This window comes from Rhea pennata, chromosome 1 (assembly GCF_028389875.1).
Source record: "Rhea pennata isolate bPtePen1 chromosome 1, bPtePen1.pri, whole genome shotgun sequence".
NCBI classification, from domain to species: domain Eukaryota; kingdom Metazoa; phylum Chordata; class Aves; order Rheiformes; family Rheidae; genus Rhea; species Rhea pennata.
The window spans coordinates 151,470,465-151,483,337 of NC_084663.1; the positions used below are offsets into that span (position 1 = coordinate 151,470,465).

The window sequence follows — 12,873 nt, forward strand, 5'->3', positions numbered from 1 at the left end:
TAAAGCTGTATTTTAATTACAATTTATTTTAAATTGTGCCTTACTAATGATTCTTTGTTAAAAGATGGTGCATAAATGAATACTTGAGACGAGATTTTGTAACTTCCGCCCAGGGCATTTAAACTCTTCATGGAGAACTTTGGAGACTTTCTCCAAATACTTTTTATGCAGCATTTGCAAAACATGTAAGAGATGAAAGTTATAGATGCATTTGCTATGATTTGGTTGAAGAGCCTTTGGCACAGCTTTATCTGTTAATATCCCATTAGTAAGCTTTTGGAACTGCTGTGCATGGATTGTACTAACTTATCCAATGAACATTTAAAATACTACAAAACGTGTTATTTACTTTCTCCTAATGGCATTTGAGTCAAAGGATATTTTTTCATTTTTCTATTTGGCTTCAGTAGAAGAAGAGTTGTACCCTGCATTTGCAGCTATGGATAACAATAAAGAAAAGCTTGAAATGATAGTTTTGGGGAGTGAGAATTTTGAGAACGCTTTCAGAGATGCAGGCTTCTCAGGAACCTAGCAGGCACAGAGACGCTTGTGCAGTATCGCCCTTGCTTATTTAGTAACCTCACTGTGCTTCAGAGCATAAGTTATAATCCTAGTGAAGCCAATTTATTGGGGGGGGGGGGAAATAAGCAAATAGTATTTTCTGAAAGTACCTACTCTGAACTAAATCACTGTAATAAATTCAAACTGTTTATCTGAGTCACAAAATCAGCTACACAACTCCAAATTACCAAAGTTTCTGCAAGGCATAACATAGGGATGTGCATTATCTTCTCAATATTTATGAACTGTAAAGTATAAAAATTAGCACTTTCTGGGTGAAAATATTATCAGTCTTTTCAAAGGGGCATTTTGAAGAAGTTTTATATTTTTTTTTCTTTTTACTCTGCTTAGTGGTGCCTCCTTTAGACCTTGACCAAGATTTTTTTTTCTGGACATTTTATCCTTTTTTACTAGGTATACATGTATTTGTGGGATTTTTTTAACCATTTTCTTTTCAAAGGGGCCTGAGTTTGCACCTGTATTTGAACTGTGCATCACTTAGGTATTTCTTCCTAATAAAGCTTACAGACCAAATGAAGCATTTTTTTCCTGAAATCCTTTAATAAATTGTACTTTCTGATTCAAACTGGCTCCAGGTTAACAAAGTTATTTAAGCATGTGCTTAACACTGAGAATTTAAGCAATCCTTCCTTATTCTGAAAAGAATGGCATTTTAGTCCCATTAGTGGCACTTTGGTCTGTGCATTTTAGTAAGTATGTGCTGAAGTATGTTGCTAAATCAGAAACAGAGTGAGGGTCTGTCATTAGGTCAGATATCAATCAAAAATGAATCCATCACCCAGACATAAATGACTAGAAATGTAGGAGTACTCAGTAGCAGAATAAGACCTAATGTATTCTGTCTTACAGAAGACAGTGCCATTAGCAAAATGCAACAACCCAGGAGCTGCTCTGGTGACCACTGTGCATCAGGGTGTCCCTTGGAGGTCTAAATGACACTAGAATAATTTTGCCAGTACCACTGATTAATATAAACACACTGGCACATTTGTCAGGGGAGATGCAGTTTCTAATAGTAAAATAGTGAATTTGCCATTACGGATGTATATTGGTTTCCCAAAGAAAATAAGTTATGTTGTCAATGTCATGTTTTTGCTGGTATAACTGAACATATATTGTGATCTTTTCTGGTTCAGGCACATTAAGAAAAAAGTTGTGTGTGAGGATATGCAACAGAGAGGGAGGGAGGGAGGAAGAAAGCCATCATAATGCATTCTGCAGAAAAGTGAGGCTTATCTAGAGACTAATAAAACAATAATTTTGGCAGTGGAGAAGTCCTGAGTGAGGTAGCTTAATGCCTGTACCTTTGTTGCTCATATGGTAAAGTCTCACATAGACTATCTCAAAGAGTTGTATCTAAAAGCCAGAATAAGGGGGGAAAAAATCCCTCTCACTTAGTTCATCTTGTATGGACTGGTTGGCTGGTGGCCAAACTCATGACAGCTTGTATTGTGGCTGGGAGAGCTGTGTGGCTCTCGGATCAAGGTCAGCAAATTTTTAATGAACGGAGCTTGATCACTGCTCCCTTTGAGGGAAAAGGTTGTTTGGAGGTGAACAAGGCTGAGTACAAAGGCATATTCCAAATGCATCCTCCTTCACACGCAAAATTAAATGAACTGAAGCTGTTTCAAGTACAGTTCCTAAGAGCTGGGGAATACCTGTGTAAGAAACAGGCACAATAACTCTCTAAACTGAGGCTGGTACATCCTTATCTTAGCATGCAGTACCCACACTCAGTATTCACTGAGAGCCTGTGAACAGTTTTACTTCAGTGTTTCATCACATCCCTTACACAGCATTGTCCCTCACCTAATTTAAGGCTTAGGCTTGCAGGATTTCATATCCCCAGACCCAAGATTGCAGGACTGCTGGGATTGTCTGACTGGTTTGGCATCCAAATGCAGGCTCTGGATCCCTCTGCATTGTATATACTGAGTTTTCCAGGACTTCTCATCATTATAAAATGGATCTGGGGTAAAATCAGTCCCACTGCAACCGCAAGGGTATTTTACTATTTGGGAGTTGCAGGACCAAAATTTCAAGCACAGGTTCTTTTTAAAGGAAGGATCAAAGTTGAATTCTTGTATTAGGGGGTTGTTGCAGGAGGCACAGTCTTTCAGAAATGTCCAACTCTTGAGACTGGCTGTGGATCAGACCTTTACATTATGCTTCTCCTCTGAAACCAAATCTGAAGATCAGAAGACAGACACCAGAAAGCAGTGCTTTGTATACATATTCAGAGTTTAAAATTAAAAAAAAAATGCAATCATGTTTAAAATCGTGTTCATAAAGACTTCTGAAAGTTCTTTATGAAAAGATAGCACTATTTGCTTTTGCTAGGTAGAAAGCAGAACCTTTTCTATACTATTCATACCCTATTTGGGAAGTACTTTCCAGCATCCATGGGCAAAGTTGTTCAAAAACAAGAGTTCAGTGCAAAAATAAAATAGTAAAGCTACAAAGCATTTTTTATCTTGCCAGACCAAAATACTTTTTTGCTAGTATTTCAGGAAGGCTTTGACAGTCCCAGAAGTTCATTAATTAGCTTGACTGTTTTTGGAAGTGATTTTCTTTTTGTTTCAAATCTTCTACTGATATTGAGAATGATGTTGTTTATATCAATACAAGGCTATTTTTTATCACTCCATGTTAGATGCTAGTTCTCTTACTGACCCTTTTAACTAGGTTTTGCTTTGAACAAAAAAAAGTAAATATTGTTTTAAAAGGAATAGATTCAGTGGTAAATTGGATTCCAGCCAGTGGGATTTATAATCTAATTCTTACAAGAGGAATCAGAGTTTTGATATTAGGAGCTGGAACACTTCTCTCTCTATATGGAGTATTGCTGTAAAACCAGGGAGTTCAAAATTCTGGTTTTGACCCTTTATATATTCTTGTATAAAAGGGTTAAGAACATATTGTTATCCTGATTAATAGTGACTAACAAAGTATTTCCTCACCCTGTCTGTAGAAAAGAATCATGCATATTTGATGTCCTTCTTCTTTTCTCCTTAACATTTCAAGTAATTCTGCTAGACTATCTCCATCAATTGGGTAAGCAGAGCCATAACACCTACTTAGGGGAAGGGAACCATCTGGTTTCCTTGCAACTTGGAGCCTTCTGGCAAATATTAGGTTGTACCAATTTAGAGCATGATGAAGTGGGAAATAATGGACATTCTTGAAGAATCTGAAATGGAATCAGCTGTTACTGGCAAAGACTGGCAGGTGCAGTGCACTACGCCGGCTGTAAGCGTGGGCTCGTCTCGGAGAGTGCAGCTAGGAAAATGGCCTGCTAATTGACTGGGAGCAGGATGCCCAGCAGCTCCGACAGCAGTGGGGCATCATCATTTGGAGGCTCTCGGTTGACTGGGTGGAAGCTGTCACTGAATGAAGCATCCTGCAAGTCAATATTTATGTCCTAGGCCTTAGCATGTTTATTGCCTTTTACTCGGAAGTGTGCCCTTGTGGAGATCAAAGTACTTTCAAATTTAGGAAGACTGACATAAGGCTGGCAATATCTATTTCTTATTTATATTTACAGCATGGTGGCAGTGATTTGAAGCCATAAAAACTATTCAGTTACACATTTGTTTAACTTCACACTTCTGTTATTGTTATCTTTCCCTTTCCTCTCTTCCCTTTTCACATATTATATTATGTTTCTAAATTGGCTTAGCTTGGCTTAGCAACGCTTCTTTTTTTCATTTCTTTTTCTTTTCTTTTCTTTTTTCTTTCTTTTTTTTTTTTTTTTTTTTTTTTTGGAGCCTAGGAAGTCCTTGTCCTTAACTGAGCTTCTTGGATGCTGCCATAATTTATACAGTGAATATAGTAATAAAAATAGTCTTTTGGGGGGGGTTCAGAATAGTATTTCCTGTACCTCTGGTTTATGTGGGCCTTAGAATGGTAGTGTATGCAAAAGCATGTATGTGTTAGCCATGGTTCTCTTTTTCATATGTTGTTTTTATTCATTAAATGCAAACATATTGTGTTGCATCCTAGTTTAATATAAAGGTCTGTTGGCAAAATGTGGCATTTTCCCTCAGCTGTTAGCACCCCTTGAGGGAAGATCTACTGGCAATGAGCACTCTGCAGAAAATGCTGCTAACTTCAATGTATTTCATGTATCAGTGACTGTAGCACCTCTATGCGCCTAAAAATTGTTAATTATGTTGGAAGTAGCTTTCCTCTATGAATTGTCGCTAGGAAGCAAGATACTTTAGGGACAGGTTGTCCCACACAGCATGCCTTCTGTATTTTTGGCATGAGGTTATCTGTGAGTTTGATTGAATAAAGAACAGTGGGCTGAAAAATGAGCATAGTGGTGTCCAAACGTTCTGCTTTCTGTGTGGACTGAAGGCCAAGTTTTAAACCCTTCAGTAGGGCTGATGAAAACAATTTTTTAAGTTAAATCCTGAGCAAGTCCCCCAGGGACTATCATGATCCTCCCCAGCAGAAGTGATGCAGCTGGGAAAATGCCTTTGTTTTCATTTTGCACTAAGATGACCTATGGCAGGGAGATAAAATCAGGAAGTCTTAGAAGCTGGCTCAAAAGCCTGTATGGCAAACTTCAAGAATATGCTTATGATGATGAGCCTGTGAATAGTGAGGAATGAATGGAGATGCTGACAAGCTGTAGAGAGTGTGACACTGATAAAGCCTTTGATGCTGTTACCGGCTCCTGTATGTGCCCACACCTGCCTAGGGATTGCAGCAGAATAGATGTTGCCCGAGAGCAATGTTTGTTCCGTGGTACGAATCGGAGCAGACACCAGAAGACTGGCAACCGTGTCAGGAACACAGGCACTCTTGACTTCTACCCCTAGCTGTGTCTCCGCAGCCTTAGAGAGGTTATTTGGGGGAACATTGTTTTGAAATGTCCTAGTCTGAATTGCCTCCAATTTGGGGTTTTAGCCTAACGCTCCTGAATACCTACTCTGCATCCCTCGCTCTAGTTTTCCGGCATTGGAAAGTAGATGGAAATAATTTGCCCAATTGCAGAAAGTTAAATGAGCTGAGCCTCTGCCTGGAGCTGGATAGTAATGCTACTCTGTATGTGCTGTAGGGCCTTGGGGACTGGAAGGCTTGGGGCAGGTTTTGACACACACAAAGTGTTGGTTGGAGTCACAGGGATCTGTCTGGCAGACAGAGGGATCACGGACAAATGATAAAACTAGGCTGGATTTAAACATTTCCCGAGCACCCCACTTGTGAGGGCAGAGCCTCCAGGTGTGCGGTGCATGGGCCCTGACACCCTCCCTCGCCACCGCAGTGCTCAGCATCATCCCCCTGCCAGGGCTGGGGCCGGCAGAGCTGTCCCTGCCTCCTCCCCACTGCCGGGAAAGGTGCGTGGTGCTTCTGCGAGGGAGGCCCTGGCAGGTCCAGCAGGTGCCATCCGCAAGCTGTGACGGGTTGTTAATGTTCCCCCTTCTTTTTCTTTTTTTTTTTTCTTTCTTTCTTTTCTTTGTTTTTTTTTTCTCTGCACTCAGCTCAACGAATCAGCTAAACAACTTATTGAGATGGACAAGACATGCTTAGCTGCCGCGTCTGGCTGCGATGTCCCTTTGCCATCTGACACCACCATGGCGGTCAATTTGGCGCAGTGCTCTACCTTGAACAGTACAGGAGCGGTCAGTGCCATCCAGAGGCACATTGAGGGCAAGAAGAATGCCAAGAAGCGCCACTCCTTCACTGCTCTCAGTATGACACACAAATCCTCCCAGGCCATGAGTAACAGGCACTCCATGGAAATTAGTGCTCCCGTTTTGATCAGCTCTAGCGACCCGCGAGCTGCTGCCAGAATTGGAGACTTGACTCATCTTTCATCCAGTGCTCCAGCCCAGGTAACAACGATGCATAAACGAACTGTAACACTGAGCCGAGGAGAGGCTAGTTACGTAAATAGCCCCATTTATTAGACTTACAACATCGCAAGCATCCAGATGGTAGCTAAACAAATGGAAGTGGTTTTTGCATAACTGCACGGTATACACACCATTCTGCTTTTCACTGTCTTACTTCTTTCAATGACATTAACTTCTAACTGCCATAAAATGGTACTATTTTGTTTTAATTTTCTAATTGATGGGGTACTTAAAGGTCTCCTCCTTTTTTCTCTCCCCAGACCTAGTTTGGGATATTTTAGGCTCACAGTAACAATTATCTCTAGGCTGATACTTGACAGACAGGCTTTCAGCTCCTTCATGTGTTTCCTTCTCCTCCCCCTGCAACTCTCACTAAAAGATCAAAATAATCACTGCACCCATTTGTTAAGACAGATGAGTAGAATTACTGGGGTAATAATAAAGAAATAGTGACCTAGTTCTAGGTCTTTTGTACGTCTGCACAGCCAGAAAGGGGCAGCTGAGATTGCTGCTAACAGTCCATTTTGAAAGAATGTGTCTCAGAAATCAGAACTGTCAGCTTGGTGATGCATGTATTTGCAAAGCCAGGAAAATGCACAGCTTTGTAAGCTGGTTGTTGAAAGCGCACAGCCCAGAGGGCCTGATTTGTCATTGCCTCACCACTTTCAGAGTAATTTACACCTATGCAAAGTTGCTTTAGAGTGTTGTCATTCTAGTTTGACAGTATTTTGCATCTGCCTTCCACATGCGTTAATCACTTGATAGGTATGAGAAGCTGGAGAATAAGGCCAAATAATGTTAGATTTGTTTTACAGTAATTATTAAAAAAGGTAATCATATAAATAATTTGTTTGAAATGCAAAGTAATGCAGCTTATGTTCCATCACTTTCAGTTACAAAAAATAATAATTCTGAGTGACCCTATTACCTTTACTCCCAAATGTATTTGATGTCCTGTAGGGTAACAACGTGAGTATGAAATTCATATGCTTGGGTACCCATTGGGCATAAAAAAAAGACTTTTATAGTAATTATTTCCCTATAGATTCCTGGAAGAAAAACAAATGCACTGTATTTTAATAAGTGTTGCACCTGGCTAGTAGCTCAACAACTCAACAAGGTTTTGAATTAGCATGCATGCTGATTGTACAGGCCCTTCCCTCCAGTCTCCTTTCTAATGAAAGGGAGCAAGGCACATTTGCTTGAAAATCCCGGTAGAACTGAAAAGGAACTTCTGAGCTATGTGTTCTAAAGTCCTGGCAGAGATATGAGCCAAACTCACCGGGGATATTCTGAAATCCCTTGCAATTGCCCACTGTTTTTGTAGATAAGGGAATCCAAATGGTAATTTGCAGTTCGAAGGAGCAGAAGAAAATGGAGAATAATTATAGTGCCAAACCTGTTCTACCTTGGCCTTCTTGCACAATCTTCTATCATCTGCTTTGTGTGCAGCTTAACTTCTCTTAAAGCATCAGTACAGTGTGCCTGAGAAAATGAAAGTGTGCAACTACAGAAACATCTTAGTGTGGATCAGGAGTTCGCTGCTGAAGTGAATGACCCAGTTGTCCCCCTCTTACTATGCTTAACTTTGCACCATGGAGCAGACTCAGACCACATCATATTAACAGGATTTCTTTTGGATGAACCTAAACCAGAGCATGCATTTCCAGAGCACACCCATGCACTCCAGCCACAAACAGGCAATCAGTCCATGGGACACAACCAGAACAAGTCTAAGTAAAAAGTCCCAAAACATGTCTGCTTTTGACATCTGGTCCTCAGCACCAATGGTTTCACTCTACAGATCATCTCCTTTTGGTCTGCGCTGCTTGCTAATATGAAGGTAACCTAAATGTAACAGCATTTTTCCACCAATCATTTAATACCTCACTTTGCTGGAAAAAAAGCAGTCCTGACCTTCTCCTGTCCCTGGCTGTGCATTCCTGCCCCTCGCACCTGTGTCCCTGGACTGGGACAAATGTGTGCGCACCCACGCCGTGACCCGAGACTGGAAGTGATCCACAGTACAGCTGCTGGCCACGATGGTATGTGTTCGGACAACTGGGAGAAAGTGCAAATGGCAACAAGCAACAAAGCGGATCGGGCTGCTTTAGGCAGGAATGCTTATTTACGCCCATTTGCAGCACTGCCGGGGCCCCGCAGCGGGGACCAGTGTGACTTTCCTCATCTCTAAGCCTGCCCCAGGGCCTCCAACACACGCTTGCACCACGAACTGTGAAGCGAGGGTCGTATTCGTCAAATATGTGCCATGCTGCCCCCGACTGCACGGTCGGGCTCTCGAGCCTTTGCAGCACAGGTCTGAAGGGCCACCAGGGAGGGCAGGGTGCCTGCACGCAGCACGGACGGGTGCAGCAGGGCCAGCTGAAACTGGGCTGAGGAGACACAGCCGTGGCAGGGCAGCGTACTCTGCTCCTGCTTCAGCTGCACGCTTCCCCTCCGCTCCTCATTCACGTGTAAGAGCCAGCAGGGCTGCGCTGCACCGCTGCAGTTTAGCTCATTTTCTCCCTCTTGCTTTTTCCAGGCAGCGCCTCTTTGCTGTAAAGTCTTCCCTTCTGCTTTACCCCTTCAGCGGGAGGCTGAAGGTGAGGATACGGCCCCCACACAAAGCACTATGTGTGCCAAGATATCCTGGGACATCTGTGCAACAGCATGAGTACTAGACATGGGTGAGGGTCCCTAACTCATCAAGTAAATGACATGCAGCTTTTTGGCACTCAGCATGACATGTTTGGACTTCACAGAGATGACAGTCTGTGGCTTTTCTGTTCTTATATTAGTCAAGAAAAAATTGTGCACACACTTTGCTAGAGTAATGTGAAGGCTCACTGTAAACTAATACGACACAAAAATTAGATTATAAAGCAGAAAGTGCATAATTACTCTCCACCTTTTTAACAGAATAACTGTCAAGAAAAATCCCACTCATTTTGAAGATCATTGTGGCACTGGGGCACAACGGGTTGGGGACACAAAGGGCCACTGGGGCTCACATATTTCTCTCCAGAATTTCTGTACGGTTGGTTATGGCACAGCAAGTCCATCTAGCACTTTCCAGAAGCATCTCCCACGAGGCAAAGGTGTGCGTGTAGGCTGGGCAGCACAAGCGCAATATATCCAGCACATCCCAGCAGTTCTCCGTGCGTGCAGCACTCATACAGATATACTAGCTCTGGATGGCCGCTGGCTCTTGACCTGAGAGTCTGTCAAACTTCTGGAAATCCCAGATAAATAAAAGTCTTCAAATCTGCCTGGACAAGTAGAGATTTTTTTCCAGGATATATCTTTGATAAGTTAAAAGGCTATAAATTTCTCATAACAAAATGCTGCTTAAGTTTCCAGATCATGATGGGACCATTCCCTTTCACCTGCTGTCAGTGATCTGCTCCACCAGCATACTCTTGTATTTTATTTCAACAACCATGGAAGGAAAGGGTGAGAGAAAATGTTCTCCAGCATAAATTATGGTTATCAAGTTGCAGACCTGTGGAAGGTTAGTTGGGTCCTTTCTCGGCAGCAGAAAGGAAGACATATAATCAGTGCTACGTGCAGAAGCTCAGCGAAGGCTGGGGTGTAATGACACCACTCAAGTGTGCTGGAGTGGGGACAGGCTGACGCGGGGATAGTGCTGCAGCCCCCAGTTTGGGGAGTCAGTCTTCTGCCTGAGAGCAGAGAGCAGGTTTGCAGAAGAGGCAGCAGGGCACTTGCCTTGATCAGTGCTGGCCAAAAATTTATTGGCCAAAATCCAAGGGGTGGAAAGAAGAGACTTAGTGGTTCAGCTCAACCTTAGTGGAAAGAGGTTTCCCTTTGTCGACACCCATTATTGCAGCCCTGAGGACCCAGTCACCCAAATGTGACATTTGCATGCACAAATACATATGTCTGCTTTCTAGTGCCTTTTTATTGCTTTTGGGTTTGAGAGATTTAAATATTTATATTTTCAAACTTTGCTAGAAATGTGGATCTGTTAAAAAAAGCAGAACTGACATTCTCATTATATTCTCTTAACTGTAGGAGCAAAAGCTTTTAGAAAAATGCCTCACTATTGAAATGCTTGCAATAAAATCACAAGAGCTACCAACATGAATTCTCCTGTTTTCAGCCTTCTTAGTTAGCTCTACAAAGAATTTGAATTTACCTCATACAAAAAAAATAGCATCTATATTTATATATCTATTAATACTGTAATTATAGAGATTACATTTTAAACCAAAATGTCAGAAACTCACTTCCTTCTCTGCCATCTGCTTGACCCTAACATGGCTCTGAAACAATTAATGGTACTGCAGCCCCGGACGGAAAATCGGTTCAGCGTTTCTCTTTTATTCAAGTGGCTGAATGCCAGCTGAGGTAGCATGAGCAGCAGACCCCTGAGCATTCATATGCAGGCATTCAGGGCAATGAGAATCTTGTCTTTGGATTGTTTCTGTTCTAAAATGTATCTGGCATTTTTAAGGTAAATGTTCTGTATGTCTTGTTAAGGATTTGGCATCCTGACAACCTACAAACTCGCTCCTCTGTGGTATTACTGAGGGTGCAGGTGGATTGGTAGGAAGGCTGTGCAGGTAGCTGCCAAGCTTACGAGTAAGCTCTCCCACACGTAGATGTTTCTCCTTTCCTTTCCTCCCTTGAAGAGGAACCGCTGTGCCCTACAAGTCACCATCACAGCCCTTGAACGGCTCTTTCAACAACCATCTCAGGCCCCTGCTGGTTTGCAACAAATTCAGCCAGAGAATATTTTTTATAGGGGAAACAACAAATTTGCAGTTTCACTGCTGACTGTCTGGCAAACTTATGCCTCTCCTTTCACCATTAGAATCTCCGTTTGGTTTGTTGTGTTTTTATATCATATTCTTGAAATTTCCAGGTACTTTACCATTTTTTATTTAGCAGATCTCCTTAGAAAAAGAAACAAAGGAGTTTTGTTCACTTCAGTAGACAAGAGTTTCTCTGATACGTATGAGGACTGGTCTTTACTTAACTGGAGGATTTTTCTACCTTTTTAAAAAGTCCCACATATTTTTTCCTGTGTCTTGTCCCTCAAACAAGCAGAATTACATTACAGAAGTTCTTGAATGGCACCCAGTTCCTTGCCATAGGCAACCCACTGGTGCCCTGTGAAAAGGTCTTCTTAAAGCAAGCACCCATTTTCCCTGAGGATCCAAGGTGTCTACATCTGGCAGACAAGACTTTCTACAGGAGACCTTTAGGGGCACCTTCTTTCCCTCCACTGACTTGATAGGTGCAAATTTTAGATGTTTCAGTAAATATGGATTATATTTTCAGGCTTTAGAAGTGATTTCATGCATGGGACTATATTCTTGTGGCTTTTGTCAGTTTGTAGCAATTGAAACCAGATTTTCGTGGTGTCTTGACATGGTTTTTTTTGTGTGTGTGTTGGAGTTGTTAGACTGTTATAAGCCTCCTGCTTCTCTAGGAGGGACATATTTATACGTTTTGAGCACTGACATGCACAAGGACAAGACCAGAGTATGAAATCACATGTTTTGAAAGCATTTCTACATATTGTAAACTTAGTAATTGAAGACTACAGGCCTTAGAGAACATGTTTGTGTCCTTCAAGTAGAACCAACTCAGCCGCTTCCTGCTAGCTAAGATGCATTTGGAAATGAATGAGGCCTAAAAGTACTTTAACTGATTACAAGCCTAGGGACGCTCCAGGGTAGAACAATCAACTTCAAACCACATCAGCTGGATAAAATAGCACCAAATCAGTGTGGTCTGGAAAACCACAATAGTCAAAATTCATTTATTTTGAACAGGGCAGGGCTGGGATTTTCATTTCCCTTGCGGCCAAATTTACACACTGTATGTTTTATGCCTGTGTGCAGAATATCACTCGTTAAATATAAGAACTCCATCTGAAAGGTAAATAGTGTCTGTCCATCATGGAGAATGTCCTGATGTGCTGGTGAAATGGATTTTTATTGAAGATGAAAGTAATGCTACAGGCCTGGGATAGAACTGAAGCTGAATTTGATTACGGGTGCAGAGGAGCTGGTCGTAACCGAGACTCCCCAGGGTGCTGGGGAGGTCCCACTGGACAGTAAGTGTGCGTAGGCCTCAGATGGCTCATCTTGCTTCCATTTTCACCCCTTATGAATTATTCTACCCTGCTGTTTGGGAAGGTCATAGGTCAGTACTGCTCCAAATCCCCTGATTTTTTGAAGGAAAATGCATCTCATGAATAATGAAGCGTGGCTTTGTGCACACCAGCACAACAGCTGAGGGCAGAGAAGAGGGCTCTCCTCACCAAAGCAGCTTCTATGTGTATTTTGAATAATTCGTCACCATGCATAGGAAATCCATTTGTATCTGTGTGTGTTAGTACAGACTCCTAACCAGAGGCCACATGCTCAGGAAAAGCTGAGAGCAATGTCTTGCACGA

At 42.1% G+C, this 12,873-nt stretch overlaps 1 protein-coding gene across 3 annotated transcripts in view; it reads left to right on the plus strand.

Annotated features, from left to right (window-relative positions):
- SH3RF3 (SH3 domain containing ring finger 3) overlaps window positions 1–12,873 on the plus strand; it is a 259,022-nt gene that overhangs the window by 188,943 nt on the left and 57,206 nt on the right. For 2 of the 3 annotated variants that reach the window (XR_009961390.1, XM_062601657.1), the window contains exon 4: window positions 6,072–6,425. The exons of the other annotated variant lie outside the window; for it this stretch is intronic. Coding sequence is in view for 1 of the 2 variants with exons in the window: in XM_062601657.1 (XP_062457641.1) it covers window positions 6,072–6,425 (354 nt within the window). In the remaining variant the exon portion in view is untranslated. The remainder of the gene's footprint in view (window positions 1–6,071; window positions 6,426–12,873) is intronic. 3 annotated transcript variants of the gene reach the window in all.